Source organism: Choloepus didactylus, chromosome 7, assembly GCF_015220235.1.
Source record: "Choloepus didactylus isolate mChoDid1 chromosome 7, mChoDid1.pri, whole genome shotgun sequence".
Lineage (NCBI taxonomy): Eukaryota > Metazoa > Chordata > Mammalia > Pilosa > Megalonychidae > Choloepus > Choloepus didactylus.
Window position 1 is genome coordinate 83,522,878 of NC_051313.1, and position 12,018 is coordinate 83,534,895.

Here is a 12,018-nt window from a genome sequence, read left to right on the forward strand (position 1 = left end):
AACTGCAAACATAAAGGAATGCAGCACTTTAAAAAAAAAATGTAGTCATTTTTCCAAAAAATATTATTTTGTGTTATTTAGCAAGTAATGGGTTTATTTACTGGGCCATTTTTAAATGAATTTATAAATATTTTGAAGATTTCTGTTTTAATTTCTAATAGGGTAAGTATGGATAGATGTAACAAAAGCTCTTTGGGGCTCTTTATAAATAATTTAGGGACCTCAACGGATTTTTAAGAGTATAAAAGGATCATAAGGCCAAAAAGTTTAATAACCACTGAAGTAGACAGCATTTGTCATTTTAATCTAAAAACCCTAAAGAGAAAGCTGTTTTTCTTTTATTTCTCCTCCCACACTTTGGTGATTATAAAAGAAAAGTTAGTTTAAAGAGAGTATATGGGTATTGTTTCCCACAAGGAGGTGGAATACAGGAAGAGCCAAAAAGCAATATATGTTAGAACCAAGGCCAAGAGTTACTAGTTATATCAGAAACAAGTATCTCTTTCTACAAATGAAGATCTTAAGGAGGAAGACTTACAACAAAATGTCCACTGTACACAACTGCTATTAAGTATTTATTAATCATAAATATTTATCAATATTCACAAGAACACAGCCTCACATTCATGGATAGTACAATAATCTTTATAATTCATTCAGGTCAAACATTCCAAGCTTAGTGAAGGTGGGGCAGCTTTAGTTCCAGTATTGTGCAGAGATAGATGCCCACCAAAAAATACTCTTCTCAGGGCTACTTGTATGTCCAGGAATCTTAATTATATCACTCTGCTTACTCCATATCTTCTTGATCAATGTCCAGGGAGGATTACAGCAAAATCAGAACATGTTTGATCATGGAATGAATACTTAATTAATAAATATTCCACAGAGTCAGTTTTGATTTAAAGAGGTGAAAATTCAGGTATTTGAAGAGTCATTTAGTACCAAAAGCTCCAGAAGTGGAATAGTCTCACCAAAGTTATGAAATTCCCTTTGGTTTGTTTGGGGTGAAGTACCTGTAATGCATTTAGTCCTCAGCTGCCTTCTGGAACTGTTCTTAAATGCAAATCAAACCCACCAGACTTTATGCCAGGATGGGAGGGGCTCTGTTTCATTCATCATCAAATCTGAAGAGCCTAGCATAGTATCTGGCACAAAGTGGGCAACTGACATTGATTAAGTGAATCAGCTGAATGAATGAACTTTCCAGGCACTTTGATACATATACCTTCATTTTACTTTCCTTCCTAATTGATCAATCAACATTGGTTAATTACCCCCTGCCATTCTTATGCTGTACTTAAAAAAAGTACTCTTCTGAAATTATTAAAATTGCTGACACATCATTAACTGCTATTACAAAACTTGCTCACTGGAAACTACTCTAGCCATCCAACTAATATTTGTTATTAGATACCAGAATATGGCTTTTAAATTTGTTCTTAAAAGTTCAATAGTTAAAATTATATTTTGACTGATAGTAGGTCATAGCAACTGACATCAAAGAAAGAGAAAATGCTGGACATAATTCAATTCAACCAAAATCCCTACTATGTACAAGGTTTCATGGTATGAGTCTTACATATAAAAGGTCAACTTATTTCCCAGAATTCCCTCCGAGTCTTAGTTTGCTAGGGCTGCTGAAACCAAGTATGATTAACTGTGTGGCTCAAAATAACAGAATTTTATTGTCTCCCAGTTCTGCAGGCTAGAAGTCCAAAATCAAGGTGTTGGCAGGGCCACACTTCCTCTGAAGTCTATAGAATTCTGGTGTTGGTTTGCCAGCAATCCATGGTGATCTCCGGCTTGTGGAATAATTCAATCTCTGCCTCTGTTATATGGCTGTCCCTTCTCTGTCCAAATTTTCTGTTCTTATAAGGACACTAGTCATACTGGATTAAGAGACATCCTACTCCAGTATGACCTCATTTTAACTTGCCCAATTCTATGCATAATGACTTTATTTCCAAATAAGGTCACATTTTGAGGTACTGGAGATTACAAATTCAGCATATCTTTTTGGGGGTCACAAGTCAATCCATAACACCAAGCAATGTAAAATTATTTAAACTATGATTATACTGCAAAAAGCCAGTGACATTTTCTGAAAACCTGCTTATAAGTGTGTTTTAAAAATCATCCATATTAACTGTAACCCATAACATCCTTTGAAATTTACTCTCCGACTAGTTAAATTGTACTTGAAAGTTATCACTTTTCAGTATATGTTAACATATATATATTTGAAATAATATGAAATATATAACATTATATTTCATAATAAAAAATGTAAAAAAAAATCATCCATGTTATTTTGGATTCTTTAAGAAACAGATGCCAAGACTGGATTAAAAGTAAAAGAGATGTATTGGGGGAGATATCTGTGAATGATAAAAAGGAGGAGCAGGTAGGATCTGACAATGGTGAAGGAGAGGAAAGAAAATGAGAATTGGGTAGGAAGTCTTGGATTGCAGCACAGTCCTAAAAAAATTTTGAGCAGGCCTATGGGGAGTTGTTGAACCAAATTCACCCATCACAGGAAAGGGCTGGCATTAATAGCATCTATATGCTCAGTCACTGGTGGGGACCTCAATAAGAACATAGTAGTGGATGCCAAAGGGCAGCAGCTGGGGTTCTCAGTCAATTTTTCTTTCTGAAGGAGGAGATGTGAGCAACAGATTTCCATGAAGCTCACATTATCTCATGTTCCAAATTGAGAGTTCTCAAGTTTTTTCGTTAATGTCTGATGGAAATAAAGACCATAAATATTTCGGTAACTGTCATGAAATACATTACTGTTAACAGAGATTAAAGATTCTATTATCTTCATACAACTCTTTGGTTGTTATATCAGCTCTTGGTATATAAATTGTCTTTTCTCTATCACATATAATGATGACTATAATAAAACACAAGCAAGACTATACAATACAAAATAATTTGAAGTACTATTTTTGAATTAACCTAATAAAAACCTTCACTAATCTGGGCTAATTGGAGGCTGATTAAATTATAGCATATTTTAAAAGTAATGTGGTTATTACTTCACAACATACACAGTAACTGCAATCAGAACAAACACTGACTGAGAGACAACTGATATAAAGGCCAAATGACTAGTCCTTATTTGCACACTATTAGTATGTTTCTGGGTAGAATATACTTTTTAAAAAATTTATTTTCTTAACTAGGTCTCCTTACAATCTCCTCAAATAATATCACAAAATTATCAGCCCATGGCATCCTGCTTTCCATAGGGTCTGCTAACCCTTTCGTCCTAGGTAATTCAAGAGTAGCCTGGAACTGAAGGCCCAATCTCTATCCACATGAGGCCAAGGACCTGTAACAAAGGAAACCTAAGGGAACCCAGCAATTCCTGACCTTCCCTCATTCCAGATCTGTAAACTGGACTTGACTTTTCCTGACCTAGTTATCAAGGCCAGAGCATAGGAGCTTTTGAGTCATCAAATCTGACTAGATTGGCAGATTCTATTTTCTGCTTTTCTCATATTTGCCCTCTGTACCTGAATTTTATGTTTTACAAACTTAACATATTTGATCTCAGTTCACCCAAGCAAATAATCACTATTTTTCAACTAATGATTTTTAAGTGTTGCATACATATAAAACAATTCCAACTGAAGTATTTCAAATTACTGTTTCTTAATTTTCCTCCCCAGATAGTCTAAATACCTGGAAAAATATATTTATGATTTAAGAATAGCTAACATTTAATGAGAGGTATGTGTTATACACTGCCCCAAGTGGACTACATATTTACTTATTTAATTCTCCCTCAAACCACCCTATGAAGTGGAACTATCATTATTTCCAATTTACACATAAGGATACCAATGCATACAGAAAGTAAGTAACAAGGTCACATGGCTAGTAAGAAGTGGAGCCAGGTTTTGAAGCAAGTAATCCAGCTCCTTGTCAAAAGATTTTCTGTAGTTACTGTGGCCTACTCAAAGTATAATGCATTATTTAACTCACATTTAAAAAGTCACTGTTACCTAGCACATGGTAATGGAATTTAAAAAATTATTTTATTTTCATTTTACAAGTAACTAATTTAAACTGAAAAATGCTGAAGTAAAAGTTTGCAGCTCTATAATCACTTCCATACCTCAACAGATTTAAAGTCATATGTGCTAATGTAGAAATATTTTCTTTCCCAATTTATAGTAGCGCATTTTCTTCCAAAGCCATCATATATATTTTTAAACACATTATAGAAATCAGATGCCTTAAACTATGTAAGAAATAAAATAATAAAAAATAAGTTAATTCAGAAGTACATATTCAGAAAAATTATACGTGTCTTAAAAGTCAATACAACGTCCTTTACGTTCCCAATCTCCATATCGAGTGGGCTCTGGGCCCCTGGGTCCACCCTTTTCTTTGGTAACAGGATTAACATCATCAGGAAATTCTAAAGAAAGACAGAAAATGTAAACATAGCAGTCAATAGAGATGGGAAAATCATTATGGTCAATTTTGAAAACAGGGTTGCAGAGTTGCGTAGGAAACTGACTAAATTTCTACTGATGAGATTACGCCACAGTTTTAAAATGAACTGTAAATGTGGTTCTTTTTCCGGTTTTTGAGAAATCACTTTAAGATACAATTTTCATATTCAACCAACTTTTTTACCCATGTTAGTGACTTAAAATTCTTGGAGCATTCTCAGCCCCAGTCTGAACAGTTGCTGTGCATGTGCTGCTGGATTAAAACAGGAGGAAAGAAATGTAGAGAATGCAAAGTACAATCTATATGATTTAGAAGGTTCTGGAACAAGATTACTTTGAAGAAATCATCTTGATTCAGTGCCTCAGTTTTCCAATGGGTAAAATGGGGAAAACAATGGTACCTGCCTTACAGAGCTACAGTATCTCAAGGATTAAACAAGGTAATGTACATCAAGTCTCTAGGACAGTGCAAGGTACATAAGACATGCCTGATTAATTGTAGCTATAATTAATATTATTGTTCCTCATAAAAGACTTTTGGTTTCAGCAACTACCTAGCTGATACTGACATTTATTAACATAATAGCAATTATGACTGTTAATAATATTATATGTTCATAATAGGAGTACCCACCATGGGCCAGGCTCAATTCCGAATAATTTATACATATTAATTCATTTAATACTCATACTAATCCTATAAGGCAGGACCAATTATTGTTCCCATTTTACAGATGAGAAACTAGAAAGGGTTAAGAAAGTTGCTCAAGGTCACACAGCTACTCAGTGGTGATTCCAAGTTTGAATTCAGATTCTGGCTGCAGTCTTGCTCTTAGCCCATATACTACACTGTGCTCTATATGGAAAGAACAGGAGAGATACCAGCTATCAGAAATAACCTCAACTCAAAATTTTTCTCTTTATAAAACTAAGATCATCACCAAAATCATGTTAACCCTTCCCGAGGCAAAAGAAAGAAGACAGGTAAGCCTCAGAAGCTTTGGACAACCAGCAAGAACTGGCAGAAACATCTTTCTCAAAGCTACAAAAAAACAAAAAACAAAACAACATTAAAGGACCACAATAGCAGGGTGAGTGCTAAATCAAGAAAAAGGCTACTTAAAAGCAGTTGGATCTTGAGGTGCCCAGACTGGCCCCTCCCCCACCTCTCATTGGCTCAGCACAGACCTGGTCCATGATCCCTGTGCAGATACCTGGTCCCAGATCCAAAGGGAGCATACTTAAAATAAGAAACTTTTTAAATGGATAAATTTTACTGTATTTAGATTACACATCAATAAAGCTGATTAAAAAAAATCCCTACAACAAAACATTCAGTGCTTTCCTCACTGCCCTACTACATAAAGCTCATATACTACAACCTGGCATTTCAGGTCCTCCCAGATTTGAGCTAAATCTTCCTTTCCAGCCATACATTCTATTAATCCACTATATATATTTTACGCTATAGCCAAAGAGGCCCATTAGCTGTGTCTTGCATGTGTTAATGTTTCCCAGCCTCCTTCTCTTTGACTTTTTTTTTGGGGGAAACATCTCCCTACCACTCCTTTCCTACTTACCAGGATTTTATTTTTTAAAACCAAATTCAAATGTTATCTCTTTTATATACCTTTCTCTGAGCTCTTTCTTGGTATATCTCATGTTAATTATCATATGATGTGCTGTTCATAGTTATTTACATATATCATCTCCCTTTCGTATTCATTTTTGTATCTCACAGGGTACCTGGCTACAAATATCTGCCTTTATCAATTTAGTAATGAAATTTACTCTCTGCAGAGGGACAACCTATAAATTGTTCTTAGAATGAAATAAGTACTAGAGGTAAGGAGATAAGAATAGAAGGAGGGAAACAAGGTTAGAAGCAGAGAGACCTGTTAGGAGACTAACAGAACTATTGATAGCCTGAATTTAGGCATTTTTGGTAGGATGAGTAAGAGAAGATGAATTGGAGAGATGTTAAGAAGGTAGAATCAACAACAGTTGGTTTGTGACTGGATAAGGGAAACAGGGGTGAAAGATTATTCTCAGGCTTCAGGCTTGGGTGACTTGGTAGACAGGACTGAGCAGGAATCCAGGAGGAAGAGTAAGATGTGGGGTGGGTGGTGAGAAGGGTGATGGTGAGCAGGAAAACTGGGTAGAGGATGAATTTAGTTTTAGACATGATAATTTTTGAGATAAGTTTGGAATATGCAATTGAAAATGTTTAGGAGACAGTTGGAAATAGGAGAACAAAGCTCAGGAAAGAGACTTGACCAGAGAGGCATAAATGTGTGAATCACCAACACCTATGTGATATTTAAATCACAATAGGAAGATATGAGATCTTCATAGAAAAACCTAGAGGGCTATGGTGAGAGACCAAGCAAATACTCATATTTAGGAGTTAGGAAGCAGGGCTTAAAAAAGAGCCCAGGAAGAAATGGTTAAAGAAATAGAATGAAAAACTAGAGAGGGAATAAAAGAAGCCAAGAAAGATTTTTAAAAAGCAATGGTTAATACTGTCAACTGTTGTGGATAGTTCAAATAAAATAAGGATTGAAAATCATCTGGATTTGGTGACATTTGCCAGACAGCTGACTTCTAAGGGGTGACACAGGTTCAATGGGAACTGAAGTGACTCAAAAATTAAGACGATTGCCTAGCACTGTGCTAAATAGATGATTACTTCTTGAAATGTACTGCTTACTACCTGTATGATGTTGTAAGGAAATATTTCCTCTCAGATTTTTCTGCTTAGCTAAAACCGCCAAAGGAAAATATCTCACCTTTAGATTATGACAAATTTTTTTAAAAATCTCCATCATTTTGACTGATTGGTCTGGCTATTAGATTTGGCTTGGTAAAGTACTACAAACTGAAATATATAATTGAACAAGCAATCATTAAAACCTTTTATATACTTGAAAGAATTGCAGACAAGGTCCTTAACTCCTCTGCTGATGTCCTCTTGCTTAGGACACTTCACTCCATTGATGGGTTAACACTCATTTGACTGGAAAAACTGGACGAGCAGGGAGCCTTGCCAAGGTCTCAAAGTGGTACGTTTACATTTACACTGTTTTAAATTTATTTTTGAATAGGTAATACTTGTGCATGTTCCACAATTCAAAGTATAAAAGGGTGGAGTGAAAATATAGCAGTACTCTAAAAAACAGAGCTTTATGGCACGAGCCAACTTTTGTATACACTGCAGAGAAAATGTTTAGTCTGTCACCTTTCTCTGCAATGCCCCCCTCCCCCCAAAAAATGAAAATTCTGTTTTCTCAAAATTGCCACTTTTCTTTCTCCAACCCATGGTTACAGAAAGAAAAACTACCTCAAAGGGTGACCCACCCCATTGGCCACTGCTGACTGATTCAACTGTGGATACCTGAGCCAAGCATGGCCAATAAGCTTTCTTCTCAGGGAATGTGGAATTAAGACTAAGAAATTCTAGTCTCAATCTGGTTGCTCTCTTGAACTGAGTTTCTTCCCAGTTCACTGAGAAGCCAGTTTGGACACAGAGAATAATGGAGAGAAGTGAAGAGAGACAGAGAAGGAAGAAGAATAGGCTGGATTCCGTATAGTGCTTAGTCTCTAGGTTCCAGTCTGTTTCCAATACCCAGCAGCACTGCTGTCCTTGGGTGCCTCACGTATGACCTACTCTAATAACAACCTACTGGACCTTTTGCTTAAGTATGCTAGAGTGGGGTTCTGTTACTTGCATCGAAGAAAGTCTCAACACCATATATTTTGACACATGAATAGTGGGGTGTAATAAATAAAACAATCAAAACTGTCAGGGCCTTAGAAATCTTTTTTTTAAACCACACATATTGATGGTTAATAAAGGTGATTTTACTCAGTATTGCAATATGCTTTATTACTGCTAATAAAGAATTATAAGCAATAGCATGTTTTTCCTTCATTTGTTTTTTTCTCAATAATTAAAACACTTTTGAAACTTCAAAAATCGAAAGGCATTTTATTATACTCACTTTCCAGTGGTTCTTTCTCTAAATGGGAACCTTCTGGTACATCAAAACGACCTTCTGGTAACTTTGGCTTCTTAAGGGATTGTTTGGCAGGTTCAGACTTTCCTCCTAGAGAACTCGTTTTCCTCAAAGAATGCCACAAAAGGGGTGATCCTAGTAGAATGGAGAGAGTGGAAAAAGTAAGAGCTGTTTATTTATTATACTTAAAAAATTTAATAACTTTATTTATTTTTGTTTATATATTTGTATGTATCAAACCTTTAAAGGTACTAAAGCACATACAGTGAACAGTTTCCCCTCCACTCTTCTCAATAGCCAGTTTCCTTGATTGGAGGTGACCAATGTTGTGAGTTGAAAATAAGAGCTTTGAAATGAGTTAGGTAACCATTATCAAGACTGAACAAACTCAGGTAAAACACTGATTTCTGTCTGAAGCAATGCCCAAAACACCAGGACTCAGACAATTAGGAGTAACTAAGTAGTATGAGCTTTCAATGTCAGCATTTAGCCTTTTAGTTTTTAGAAATCATGAGTCTACACTTAGTATTCTTATATTCAAATCCTAATCATGGTTCTTTTCCAGTCAACTATAAATTTTTAAATGTACTGAGCATCTATGCTGTGCAAATGAGGTCACTTTCTCTCTATGCTGAAAAGAGAAAGTAAAACTTTCAGTACTACGAAAGTTAACCAATCCCTTGTATGAAATGTTCAATAAGGGCAAAATCATTCTAAGAAAATGACCTCATCACTGGGGATTTTCATCTTCTTAAAAGGAATGGTTTTAGAGCCAGACCGATCTGAGTATCAGTTCCACTACATCCCTGTGGTAGGCAGAATAATGACCTATAAACATGACCATGTCCTACCACCCAGAACCTGTGAACAGGTTATGTAACATGGCAAAGGGGAAGGAAAGTAACAGATGGAATTAAGGTTGCTAATCAGATGATCTTAACCTAAGGAGATTATTCTAGATCACCCAGTGGGCACCAGGTAATCACAAGGATCCTTATTAGTGGAAGAGGGAATCAGAAGAGAGAACTAGAGACATGGCAGGGTGAGAAGGACTCAGCCAGATGTTGATGTTTTAAAGATGGAGGAAGAAGGAGAACTGTGGGAAGAAGATGGAGAAGGGAGCTCTAGGACTCAGTACTTCCACAACATTAAGCAGGAAGGAACTGTCTGAAACAACTATTTTGAAATTCCAGAGGCCAGTAGAAGACCGTATAGCATCCAGAGAAGAGCAGGAGGAAGAGGCTGAAAATTATGGCAAAGAACAGTAAATTGCTCTCTCTGTGTGACAGCTACTGGCACCCATCCTTGACTCTCGAGGCAGACCACCATGGGGTCATTTGTGACAAAAAGGAAAATAAAAATCCTCTTCCCCAAGCCAAGGGGTGGACATGACCATTCACTGATCATGGCTTTTGATTAGCGACTTTGTATGCCAAAAGAGGTCCACAGCTAACATTCTACTTAATGGTGAAAGACTGAAAGCTTTCCCTTTAAGATCAGGAACAAGACAAGGATGACCACTGTCACCATTATTATTCAACACTGTACTGAAAGTTCTTGCCAAAGCAATTAGGGAAGAAAAAGAAATACAAGGCATCCAAATTGGAAAGGAAGAAGTAAATCTTTCTCTATTTGCAGATTATATAAGCCTATATTCAGAAAATACTGAAAAATCCACACGAAAGCTCCTAGAGCTAATAAATGAATTCATCAAATTAGCAGGGTTCAAGATCAACCCCTCCCCCATCAGTAGTGTTTCTATATACAAGGTTAAACAATTAAAGAAGAAACCAAGAAAATAATTCCATTCACAATAGCAATTAAAAGAATCAAATACCTAGGAATAAATCTAACCAAGGATGTAAAGGACTTGTACATAGGAAACTACAAAACATTGCTAAAAGAAATAAAGAAGACTTAAATAAACGGAAGGATTCCACATTCATGGATCATAAGACTAAACATCATTAAGATGTCAATCCTACCCAAAGCAATTTATAGATTCAACACAATCTGAATAAAAATTCTGACAACATTCTTTGCAGAAATGGGAAAGACAACTGTCAAATTTATATGGAACAGTAAGGGGCCCCAAATAGCTAAAGGTGTCTTGAAAAAGAATGAAGTTGGAGGACTGACACTTCCTGATCTTAAAATTTAATATAAAGCCACAGTAATCAAAACAGCATGGTACCGACACAAAGACAGACATATAGACCAATGGAATAGAATTAGAGCTCAGAAATCAATCATCACATTTATGGCCAACTGATTTCTGATAAGAGGGCAAAGACCACTCAATTGGGAAGGAACAGACTGTTCAACAAATGGTGCTGGGAAAACTGGACAGCCATATGCAAAAAAAACGAAGATCCCTATCTCACACCTTATACAAAATCAACTCAATACGGATCAAAGACTTAAATGTAAGAGCTAGAACTAGCAAACTCCTAGAAGAAAATTAAGGAAGCATCTTCAAGACCTTTTGTTAGGCAATGGTTCTGGAGACTTGACACCCAAAGCACAAGCAACAAAAGAAAAAACAGATAAATGGGACCTCATCAAAATTTAAAGTTTTGCACCTCAAAGGGCATTATCATGAAAGTAAAATGACAACTTATACAATGGGAGAAAATATATGGAAACTACATAGTTGATAAAGGGTTAATACCCACAATATATAAAGAAATCTTTCAACTTAATAACGAAAGGATAAACAGCCCAATTAAAAAAACAGGCAAAAGACTTGAACAGACATCTCTCCAAAGATATACAAATGGCTAGAGATCACATGAACAGATACTCAACATCATTAGTCATCAGAGAAATGCAAATCACAACCACAATGAGATACCCATTTTACACCCATTAGAATGCCTGCTACTGAAAAAAATGGAAATAAGTGTCAGAGAGGATGTGGAGAAATAGTAACAGTCATTCACTGTTGGTGGCAATGTAAAATAGTATAGATGCAGTGGAAGACAGTTTGGCAGATTCTCAGAAAGCTAAATATAGAATTGCCATATGATCTGGCAATCCCACCACAAGGTATATATGCAGTAGAACTGAAAGCAGAAATGCAAACACACATTTTTTTTTATCTTCATTTTATTGAGATATATTCACATACCACGCAGTCATACAAAACAAATCGTACTTTTGATTGTTCACAGTACCATTACATAGTTGTACATTCATCACCTAAATCAATCCCTGACACCTTCATTAGCACACACACATAAATAACAAGAATAATAATTAGAGTGAAAAAGAGCAATTGAAGTAAAAAAAGAACACTGGGTACCTTTGTCTGTTTGTTTCCTTCCCCTATTTTTCTACTCATCCATCCATAAACTAGACAAAGTGGAGTGTGGTCCTTATGGCTTTCCCAATCCCATTGTCACCCCTCATAAGCTACATTTTTATACAACTGTCTTCAAGATTCATGGGTTCTGGGTTGTAGTTTGATAGTTTCAGGTATCCACCACCAGCTACCCCAATTCTTTAGAACCTAAAAAGGGTTGTCTAAA

At 35.9% G+C, this 12,018-nt stretch overlaps 1 protein-coding gene across 1 annotated transcript in view; it reads right to left on the reverse strand.

The window, feature by feature from the left end:
* Window positions 1-556: 556 nt before the first annotated feature.
* The window catches only part of SDHAF4 (succinate dehydrogenase complex assembly factor 4), a 43,321-nt gene continuing 31,859 nt past the window's right edge, over window positions 557-12,018 (reverse strand). Inside the window, exons 2-3 of the mRNA XM_037844237.1 lie at window positions 8,474-8,623; window positions 557-4,435 (exon numbers count right to left, since the gene is read on the reverse strand). Coding sequence (XP_037700165.1) covers window positions 4,326-4,435; window positions 8,474-8,623 — 260 coding nt within the window. The 3' untranslated portion in view covers window positions 557-4,325. The remainder of the gene's footprint in view (window positions 4,436-8,473; window positions 8,624-12,018) is intronic.